The 11,608-nt window shown below is 45.2% G+C and overlaps 2 protein-coding genes across 2 annotated transcripts; both read left to right on the forward strand.

Annotated features, from left to right (window-relative positions):
• Nucleotides 1-2,438: 2,438 nt before the first annotated feature.
• On the forward strand, nt 2,439-11,596 carry LOC105558450. The gene is made up of 2 exons (XM_012006147.1): nt 2,439-3,457; nt 11,353-11,596. Exon 1 carries the CDS (start codon nt 2,765-2,767, stop codon nt 3,257-3,259), a length of 495 nt encoding a protein of 164 aa, XP_011861537.1. The 5' UTR covers nt 2,439-2,764; the 3' UTR covers nt 3,260-3,457; nt 11,353-11,596.
• On the forward strand, nt 5,884-9,463 carry LOC105558453. Its single transcript, XM_012006151.1, has 2 exons — nt 5,884-5,930; nt 5,980-9,463. Exons 1-2 carry the CDS (start codon nt 5,884-5,886, stop codon nt 9,461-9,463), a joined length of 3,531 nt encoding a protein of 1,176 aa, XP_011861541.1.
• Nucleotides 11,597-11,608: the final 12 nt, after the last annotated feature.

Genomic DNA, 11,608 nt, shown 5'->3' on the forward strand with positions numbered 1-11,608 from the left:
CTCTTTCCAACATTAAGCATTTATAATATCTGTAAAAACTTTATTATACAGGGTGTCCTGAAATTCGCGAATCAAAATACCATAGCAAGAAAGTTGTCGAAAAAATAAATTAAAAAATTATTTGCCATTTTTCGTTCCGAGCAATAGTTTTTTTTAGATAAAAAGGTTCAAAACAGGCCAATCATACATTACGGTAGAACGGAAACTTGTCCGTGAGTCGCGTGTCGATAGTGTTAGTGCATTAACAACGTTTGAGCGAATGAGGATGCAGGAGACGGTAGGCCGTACTCGGAAGGCATTTAAGAAAATCGATCGATGAGCAGGAGGTGGAGCGACGCGCGAGATACTATGTTTATGTTTCGGGTCGCTCGTCGCTCACGCTCGCTGCTGCGCTCTATCACCCGCGCCGCGCTCCCCGCCGCGCCTAGGTTTTTTCCCACCACGGTGTATCTCGCGCGTCGCTCCACCTCCTGCTCATCGATCGATTTTCTTAAATGCCTTCCGAGTACGGCCTACCGTCTCCTGTATCCTCATTCGCTCAAACGTGTAAATTAATTCCTCGATAACTATTGTTACTTTTGTACCGCGCCACATGACATTTCTCCTTAGTTTAACCCAATCTACCACTATTTTCAAGTTGGCTAATTTTGCATCAGACACCCTGTATAAAAAACGAAAAAAAACTAAATATTCCATTAATTTTTGGCATGTAGAGCTGTCATATGACGATAATATTTGCTTAATACAAAAGTTCTATAGTTTATATCTGCAAAATGAGACCGGAGTGACCTAGAGACAACATGCAAGAACAATATTGTGTAATTGGAACTAAGATTAAGAGTCTAGAAAAAAGATAGGTTTAAATAAAAGTTTATAAATGCAAATACAGCTGTAGAATGATAAGTAGAGCATTATTGCGTGTAGTAATAGATGCCGGATCGAATAGATGCCAATACACATGCCAATACAAGAATTTACAATTCTTGGCTTTCAGGCTTTCGCGGCTGTTGTCTTCTTTAGTCTTCATGGCTTCCGGATGGTTGCCGCGTCCGTTTGGAGTGTGGATACTCAGTATCAGAGTTTCCCAGCCCTGATGAAGCAGACTGCAACGCCTGCGAAACGTCGGCACCACACTCCAAACGGACGCGGCAACCATCCGGAAGCCATGAAGACTAATTTACAATTCTGTAAAGCCAATTAAAAGATATCCTTATATAAAAAATGTCGGTAAAACAGAGAGACTCCAGCATCCTCTTAAGGGGATGCTGGAGCGACGGGCCAACTCCGACGGGATAGCGCCCTCATCTGAACGGAATTAAAAAAATCGATAATGTCGGTAATTATCGACATTTTTAATTCCTGCATGACCATTTCTACATTACCGCAGAGAAAGAATTTCGCGACAATACTTTTTCGGCGATACTCGTACTACGCGCGCGCGAGATGTCGAGGAACTATTGTCCACGCGCCTCGTTATCTGAGGCTCGCCGCGGTGCCGCTCGCTGCCATGACAATTGTTTTTGGCATGTCACACACTGCTGCACGTCTCGCTAGCCGATCGATATTCACTGTCGCTAAGAGATCTGAGAAATAAAATGCTTTGGCGTGCCTAATCTGGCCTATCTTCTCAGTTTGACTCAATCAATTTGCATTTTTCGATTGGTTAGTTACTTGTCAGACACCCTTTGCTGCGTTCAGAAACACCACCCAAGTACCCCAGCGTATCATTCTATCCTTGTTGCTTACAGACAAGAATAAAATGATACACTAGGGCATTTGGGTGATGTTTCTGAACGCAGCCCTGCATGTACACGGAAGTGTAAAACATTATATAATACAAAATGTAATGTATACATATGTACATATGTGTACATACACGCAAAACGCAATACACAATACTGCTTATTTTAAATATGGAAAATATAAAATGAGCCCCTCCAAACGCCCATTCTCGTGAGAACGCAACCAATAAAATTTTTCCGTCTCTCCAATTCAAATATACAAATAATTGCAATGACTAGTATCATGATAAGACACATCTGATTTTTATTATATGTAGTACCATCAGAATCGATGCTCCTAGTATTAAATTTACCAGTACTATCAGAACAGACGCTTCTCAATTGTACTACAATCAGTACCGTCTGAATATATGCTTCCGGCTTAGTTTGCTAGTACCGTCAAAATAAACGTTTCACTGAGATGTGTTTTATCTCTAAAATATATTTGAAATATTAGAACTTTTATTAATACTAGACAACACAAGCGCGCGCTTTGCGCGCGCCATTTGCTCTCTCTAAAAATCCGCATGGTTTGACAGCTGCAAATAACACGACTGAAGCATGTCGTATTGCACAAACGAGACAGTCAATCAGTAAGAGCAGACGCTTCTAATTTTTATTACAATTAGTACCGTCCAACTAGACACATCTGATATGAGCGGTTCAAATATGATCGAGACAAACGCTCTGACACATTTATTTATTATCGAAAATATTTACAAAAATTTACAGTTTTTCTAGGTAATTCCCCTCACTAGTTACACATTTTTGCCACCTCTCCGGAAGCTTTTTGATGCCGGTATCGAAGAATTCCTTGGGCAACTCGGACAGCCATGTGCGCACGAACTCCTCTACCTCGTCGTCGGTGTTGAATCTTTGACCTCCGAGGGCTTCTTTCAGTGGTCCAAACATGTGGTAGTCGCAGGGTGATAAATCCGGACTATAGGGGGGGTATTCTAGTACCTCCCACCCCAATTCTGATAATGTACTACGAGCGTGAGACGCGCGGTATGAGGGCACGCGTTATCCTGGAGAAGAATCGCACTTCGCGCTGGAATGCTCCTTCGTTGAAGGTGTTCGTGGATGATAGACTCTACACTACCAATACTAATGCCGAGTTCAGCCGAAATGTTTCGAACATTCATCCTACGGTCCTCCAAAATGAGTTGTTCTACGCGGCGAATGTTGTCTGGTGTGATGCTGGTTCGCAGTCGACGATCATGCGGCTCATTCTCGATGGTTTCGCGGCCATCTTTGAACGCTTTGGCCCATTTAAAAACAGCAGACCTACTCAGGCACTCACTACCGAACTGATTTCGCAAACGCCGAAGAATTTCCGTGTTTTTAACGCCTTCCCACACCAAAAAACGAATAACAATACGTTGCGCAACGGCGGTCGGCACTTGACGTTCACTCATGGTCGTATCACGCGCGTGAAACGTGCGTTCGCGACGAAAACTATGCCACACTGTTCGTAAGGGACCCAGCTATCACATACTCAAGTCGCGACCTTCAAAACATACAGGCGTACCATCTACAGCGTTTGTCTCGATCATATTTGAACCGCCCTCGTACATATTTTCCTAGTACCATCAGAATAGATGTTTCTGGGATTTATGTACACCAGTACCGTCAGAAGAGACGCATCTGGTTTTTGTTTCTAACTACTATTTTACATGCTATCAGTACTGTATAAAAGGAGAGGAATTCCCTTAGCAGTTCGAGTTTCGCGCCCCTTTCTCTATTTCACGCGGTCATGGCCGCGAGCGGTGAGGGCGCATCGGAGAGCGAGTGGGGCCACGCGATTCGCTGATGTAATTCCTTCTTCTCGCACGAGTCGAATCGAGGCGCGCTGCGCGCTAAGTTGCATGACGACAGAGTAGTAGTACGGTTGTCACGTGGTACGGAATGTGTGTTACGGATGCTTTGCTGCTGCTTCCAACTGCCAAAAGATCTTCTTCTCTGACTACCCGACCAACTAGCTGTGATTGCGACTCGAGACATTGGACGCAGGCTTTCTGCAATTGGAGGCGATCGGGCGTCCGTCGAGCGTGCAGAGAGAGAGAGAGAGATATATTGGCCGTTTTCGCGCTAAGGCGTCCCAAAGCGAGGTTGCGGTTCCGAGCATTGCATCATCCTTCTGCCATACTGGCATCAGGTAATTCTCGGACCTTCTGGACGAGTCACACTTTTCGTCCAAGGATCACAGAGAAAGATTCGATTGGTAGGCTCTGAGGGCGATTTCTAGCCACCAATGTGATCCTTGGATTTCCAGAAGGTATTCTATACACTGCCTACATTTCTTTTCATTTCTCTGAGAGTAGTTGCGACGGTTACAGCCATCACGTGCGCAGTTCGCTGCTATAACAAGAAGGTCGTGTGGTTTCCCGCCGCAACGTACAATACATTCAGCCGTAATCTGACGAACAAACCAGACCGGCATTGATTTTACTGAGTGTACAATACATTGAGCAGGGATCCGATGAGAAACCGGATCGGCACTGATTCAACAGATTAGGCACAGAAGACATCGCTGCAAGGGCGATTGGCACTGTCATCCAGTAAGCGTCTTTCCTACTTCCCGCATCGCGGCCAGATTCAGATGGACGGAACCACTGACACGATACATTTATGCATTTCTTTTCTCATTTCTGTATTCCGACTAACCTAATATGGCATTACATGCAACATGCTCAATAGAAACGCTCGCTCATTTATGTTGTATAACGAAGTGAACCAGATTAAACCTACTGCAATTCTTTTTATTTTAGGAAGATTTATTAAAGCTTGCTCAATCCCTCATCCTCCGAGAAACGTCTCAGTACCTCACGGTACATTTCTGGTCCTTCGAGCCGGATGAGGTGATTGAACGGAAGGCAGAGGTTATCACAGAGATTATTTGGCATTCCCGCTGTGTCGAGCTTTCTATTGCGAGCACTGTTTACACTCTCTGCAGCCGTCATGCGACTTCAACACATTCAGAGTAGAATTGAGCAACAGCTCACGCTTATGGACATAATTGCAAACACGTACGACAATGTTACTAAGGTAGGCCCTTCTCATGTTACGGTACATAGGGTTCAAGCTCGTTTGGCTGCGCTCTCCGACAACTGGGACAAATTTACGCTCAATCACGACGCTATCACATTAGCGTGCTCGGAAATATCTGCTGAAGATAAGCTTCGCCTTGAGGAGCATTCATACTTTACGGACAATTTGTTTACTATGACGCACGAATGTTATTTGGAAACGGTTGAAAAGCTGAATACTCTCCTCGATTCGCGGCAAACGACCATGACCAGATCATCTTCGACACACTCGGTGTCTGAATCTGCAAGCCTACCGATGATGTTCCATCACGCACGGTTACCACGTATCAACATTCCTAAATTCGACGGATCTCCCAATGACTGGATATCATTCAAGGATCTCTTTGCGTCTCTTGTGGTTTCCAATCCGACACTTACCTCAGTCGAGAAATTACAGTACTTGAAGACCAGCTTGTTGGGATCAGCTGCTCAACTGATCAAGAATACCTCTCTGACCGCAGACAATTTCCAGAAGGCATGGAAAGCCTTGATATCTTTTTACGAGAACAGAAGACTGTTGGTTAATGCAGCTCTACACTCATTGCTTTCGTTAAAACGCATGACGAAAGAATCAGCTAATGAAATGCAGCACTTATATACGCAAATAACTCAAATTTATCGAACTTTGGAGACATTGCAATGCCCGGTCGCCAAATGGGACGATTTCCTTGTTTTCATCGCGGTTCAACGCTTGGACGCTGAGTCGGTTAAGGCTTGGGAACACCACTTGGGCTCGTCAAAGGAGCCACCCAGTTGGATTCAATTCAGCGACTTTCTTATTACACGTCTACTTTCGCTTCAGGCGTTTGAGAAGTCTCGGATCGGCAAAGCTTCAACTCAGGCTCATAAGCACTCGGCTAAGGCGTACTATCAAGGAAAGTCAGCGGATAATAATCACGCAGCTCCACGAAACCCTGCGTAATTTGCTCATCATCTCATTACCTCGCATCATGTCCACAATATACTGGAAAAACTGTACAACAACGCTTAGCGCTGCTTGTTAAATACAAGTTATGCTACAACTGTCTAGGAGGTCACAGAGTTTCAGCCTGCCGTATCGGTAAGCGCTGTCAAAAGTGCGGAAAAAAGCATCATACCACTATTCACAGAGCTAGTACCTCTCCCTCGAATTCGACTGAGAAAAGCACCAACGCAGAAGATACTGCCTCCAAACCTCAAGATGCACAAGTTAATCACTCTGCTGTAACTCATAAAACGTTTAGTATTCTTTTAGCCACGGCGCAAGTTAAAGTCATCTCGGCACATGGAGAAACTGCTAAAGTTCGAGCTTTGATAGACCAAGGATCGGAGATTTCTCTCGTTTCTGAACGATTAGTACAACGTCTGAAGCTTCCTCGGAATCATTCTACCTTATCACTCGTGGGCATTGGCGCTCAAAAGGCAAATCAAACTAAAGGCGTAACATCTTTCAAGATAGCACCGCATTATGACTCATCTATAGGTCTTACTGTATCAGCTCACATTTTGCCGAGACTTACGTCATCTGTTCCTTCACTGAAAGCAGATAGCACTTCTTGGGCTCACTTAAAAGGCATAACGCTTGCTGACCCGGACTTCTGTACACCCCAATCGATAGATCTTATATTAGGAGCTGATAGCTACAACCAGATTATTGAGGACGGATTATTAAGAGAATCGGCCGATCAACCCATTGCTCAGTTTACCAAATTAGGTTGGATAATCTCCGGACCTACTGGCTCATCTAACACATCGATTACTGCTAACGGATATCATGTATCTGTAGATCAAGAGCTCTACAATTTACTTCACCGTTTCTGGGAACTTGACAGTGTGCCGTCATCCGCTCCTCGTTTGTCACCCGAAGAACAACAGTGCGAAAGTCACTTTGCAGCGACTCACAGCAGGGATACTACGGGAAGATATATTGTTCGACTCCCGTTTAAGCATTCTACGGAAAAGCTTGGAGAATCCAAAGCTAAGGCTCATCGTATGATGACACATCTGTTAACAAAGTTGGAACGAAATCCCGGATTGGCTCACTCTTACAAACAATTCATGACGGAATACGATCAATTGCATCACATGCAGCGTGTTGCAAACTCTCAACCAGAACCTCCTCACGCCTACTACCTTCCTCATCACGGGGTATGGCGAGAAAACAGCTTGACTACTAAACTTCGAGTTGTTTTTAATGGCTCCAGCCGTACAACATCCGGATATTCATTGAACGACTTACTTCACACTGGAAAAAAACTACAGAAGGAACTCATCAATGTCCTCTTTTGGTTCCGATTATTTCGCTACGTTTTTACTGCAGACGTGGAGAAAATGTACAGGCAGATTCACGTTCATCTTGAAGATTGGGATTACCAACGGATAATTTGGATTGATGACTCGAATCATCTTGTCACGTATTGTCTTACAACCGTTACCTATGGCTTGGCGTGTGCACCATATCTGGCCCTACGCACCTTTGAACAACTAGTGCAAGACGAAGGAACGAAGTTTCCATTGGCGGTCTCTACTCTTAACAAGGGACGATATGTCGACGACGTGTTCGGTGGCGCAGATTCAATTGAGGAGGCCAGCCAGATTGTTGAACAGTTGCATCGGTTGTGTATGGCGGGTGGTTTTCCGCTTCAAAAGTGGACTAGCAATCACCAAGATGTTCTTGCCTCGATTGCGCCGGGAAAGCAGATCAACGCTACATCACTTCAAATTGAAGAAACCTTTCAGGTTAACGCTCTCGGATTAATCTGGCAACCGTCTACGGATACCTTTCATTTCACGTGGAATTTGACTGCAACCGACGTCATCACTAAACGCTCAATACTATCTATCGTTGCCAAGTTGTTTGATCCTCTTGGATTCCTCTCACCAGTTATAATTCAAGCGAAGGTTCTTATTCAGGAACTCTGGACGATCAACTTAGGTTGGGATGATCCCGTGCCCTCGCACATATCACAGAAGTGGACTCACTATCTTACACAATTCCAAGATATGCCCAACTTTTCCATACCTAGATGGATCGGATTTAAATCGGATTACAAAATGGAGATCCATGGATTTTATGACGCGTCTCAGAAAGCGATCGCAGCTGCTGTATATATTCGGACTGTAAACTCTGACGGGCATGTAAACACTACGCTCTTATCGTCTAAAACCAAAGTTGCCCCGTTGAAAAGACAGACTATACCGCGATTGGAATTAGCAGGAGCGGTTCTGTTAACTAAACTTGTATCATGTATTCTAGCGGTATACGAAATCCCTGACGTTCCTATTTATCTTTGGACGGATTCTGCGATTACTCACACGTGGCTTACGAATCATCCATCACGATGGAAAGAATTCGTTCACAATCGAGTGTGCTACGTTCAAGAGACTCTCCCTCACGCTCGATGGAATTTCGTACCTGGGAAGGACAACCCAGCAGACCTGGCTACCAGAGGTTTGACACCTAACCAATTGCTTGACGAGCTTGCCTGGTGGACAGGACCACCATGGCTGTCCGATCATTCTTCAACGTGGCCTAAAGAACCGCAGAAACCACATCAAAGCGTGCATCTGGAAGAAAAGGCGGTTCAAGTTTCTACAATCAGCACGAACATGAGTACCACACTATGGGATCTTATTCACAGATACTCTAACTTAACACGATTGAGTCGCATCACAGCCATCTGTCGACGAGTCATATCTAGATTGAGAGGAACACGCACTTCATCAATGACTCACCCGCTAGCTCCTGAAGAGTTAGAAAGCTCAATGCTTTACTGGGTAAAAGCCGTTCAGCAACTTACCTTTCACTTGGAGATAAAAGCACTGTCAAACGGCAATCCACTTCCCAAGGCCAGTTCGCTACTGCGTCTTACGCCATTCATTGATTCAGCCGGACTCATTCGCGTCGGAGGACGCCTTCACTCTGCCGCACTGTCTAATAATGCTAAGCATCCGCTAATATTACCGAAGAATTCGACCTTGACTACACTTCTGATTGCTGACGCTCATAACCGTACATTACACGGAGGGACACAAGTCACCTTGGCTTTCATACGTAACAATTATTGGATTGTTGGTGGACGGGCTCCGGTCCGCTCTTTTATTCTTAAATGCGTACGATGTTCCAGATTTCGTCAGAAGAGAGCACAGCAGCTGATGGGCCAGCTCCCAATCGAAAGAGTCACTCCGTCTAGACCTTTCTTGCATTCAGGGATTGATTACGCCGGCCCGCTGCTTATCAAAACTTGGAGGGGTCGAAACGCTCGTACATACAAAGCATACATAGCCTTATTTGTGTGTCTATCCACATCTGCCATTCACCTGGAATTTGTAACGGATTATACCGCAGATGCCTTCATTGCAGCCTATAAGAGATTCGCAGCCAGGCGTGGAATATGCGCAACTCTAACTAGTGATTGTGGATCAAATTTAAAGGGGGCTGACGAAGAACTCAAACGTCTTTTATCTTCTTCATCACAGGAATTTGGTCGACTGGCCGCTATGCTTGCAAACGATGGAACACGATGGAAATTTATCCCGCCAGCAGCTCCGCACTTTGGAGGAAAATGGGAGGCTGGCGTCCGGTCAGTTAAGAACCATGAGTTAAGAACCTGAAACGAGTTGTAGGAGATACGATACTAACGTATGAAGAAATGTCGACGTTGTTGACACAAGTCGAAGCCGTGCTCAACTCGCGACCACTGTGCCCGCTGTCTGAGGACCCCAAGGATCTCGCCGCTCTTACACCAGGGCATTTTCTTATCGGAAGCGCACTCGCGCTTATTCCTGAACCTGCACTCGAGCAAATCAAGATTTCACATCTGTCAAGATGGCAGCTTATTTCTCAGATGACACAAAGTTTCTGGTCTAGGTGGTCTTCGGAGTACCTACAGCGTCACCTTGCAATATACAAGTGGAATCGAGCCGTTCCGTCTCTAAAAGAAGGCGCCTTAGTCCTAGTCGTTGACGAAAGATACACTCCTTCCAAGTGGCCTCTTGGTAGAGTCGTCAAGACACACCCTGGCAAGGATGGCCATACACGAGTTGTCACAGTGCGTACGAGTGTCTCCACACTCAAGAGACCTATTGCCAAACTTTGTCCGCTACCAATTTCAACAGAGACCCTATAGTTCGTCAACTGGGGTTAACGAAGGCGGGCGGAATGTATAAAAGGAGAGGAGTTCCCTTAGCAGTTCGAGTTTCGCGCCCCTTTCTCTATTTCACGCGGTCATGGCCGCGAGCGGTGAGGGCGCATCGGAGAGCGAGTGGGGCCACGCGATTCGCTGATGTAATTCCTTCTTCTCGCACGAGTCGAATCGAGGCGTGCTGCGCGCTAAGTTGCATGACGACAGAGTAGTAGTACGGTTGTCACGTGGTACGGAATGTGTGTTACGGATGCTTTGCTGCTGCTTCCAACTGCCAAAAGATCTTCTTCTCTGACTACCCGACCAACTAGTTGTGATTGCGACTCGAGACATTGGACGCAGGCTTTCTGCAATTGGAGGCGATCGGGCGTCCGTCGAGCGTGCAGAGAGAGAGAGAGAGAGAGAGAGATATTGGCCGTTTTCGCGCTAAGGCGTCCCAAAGCGAGGTTGCGGTTCCGAGCATTGCATCATCCTTCTGCCATACTGGCATCAGGTAATTCTCGGACCTTCTGGACGAGTCACACTTTTCATCCAAGGATCACAGAGAAAGATTCGATTGGTAGGCGATTTCTAGCCACCAATGTGATCCTTGGATTTCCAGAAGGTATTCTATACACTGCCTACATTTCTTTTCATTTCTCTGAGAGTAGTTGCGACGGTTACAGCCATCACGTGCGCAGTTCGCTGCTATAACAAGAAGGTCGTGTGGTTTCCCGTCGCAACGTACAATACATTCAGCCGTAATCTGACGAACAAACCAGACCGGCATTGATTTTACTAAGTGTACAATACATTGAGCAGGGATCCGATGAGAAACCGGATCGGCACTGATTCAACAGATTAGGCACAGAAGACATCGCTGCAAGGGCGATTGGCACTGTCATCCAGTAAGCGTCTTTCCTACTTCCCGCATCGCGGCCAGATTCAGATGGACGGAACCACTGACACGATACATTTATGCATTTCTTTTCTCATTTCTGTATTCCGACTAACCTAATATGGCATTACATGCAACATGCTCAATAGAAACGCTCGCTCATTTATGTTGTATAACGAAGTGAACCAGATTAAACCTACTGCAATTCTTTTTATTTTAGGAAGATTTATTAAAGCTTGCTCAATCCCTCATCCTCCGAGAAACGTCTCAGTACCTCACGGTACATTTCTGAATAGAGAAAGGGGCGCGAAACTCGAACTGCTAAGGGAACTCCTCTCCTTTTATACAAGTACCGTCCATCTAGACGCATCTGATATGTACATATTTTCCCAGTACCATCGGAATAGATGTTTCTGGGATTTATGTACACCAGTACCGTCAGAAGAGACGCATCTGGTTTTTGTTTCTAACTACTATTTTACATGCTATCAGCAAAAGAATGATACATACAAATATCTGTAGAATGATACATACAAGTATTTCGTGAGCAGAAGCTAAAATTTCTGACATGATGGGCTGTGTTCCGAAACTTAGCATAAACGGTCGAACAACCTTTCTGACCACGACCGTACGTAAAACACCTTTGCGATTTATAAGTTCTGCGATCATCATTGTCAGCTAATATTTTTCTATGTAATAAAGGTATACTACCTTAGACTGTATGTTTTCCTCACAACC

The sequence above is a fragment of the Vollenhovia emeryi genome, unplaced genomic scaffold, assembly GCF_000949405.1.
Source record: "Vollenhovia emeryi isolate VEMERY1.0 unplaced genomic scaffold, V.emery_V1.0 DF939343.1, whole genome shotgun sequence".
NCBI classification, from domain to species: domain Eukaryota; kingdom Metazoa; phylum Arthropoda; class Insecta; order Hymenoptera; family Formicidae; genus Vollenhovia; species Vollenhovia emeryi.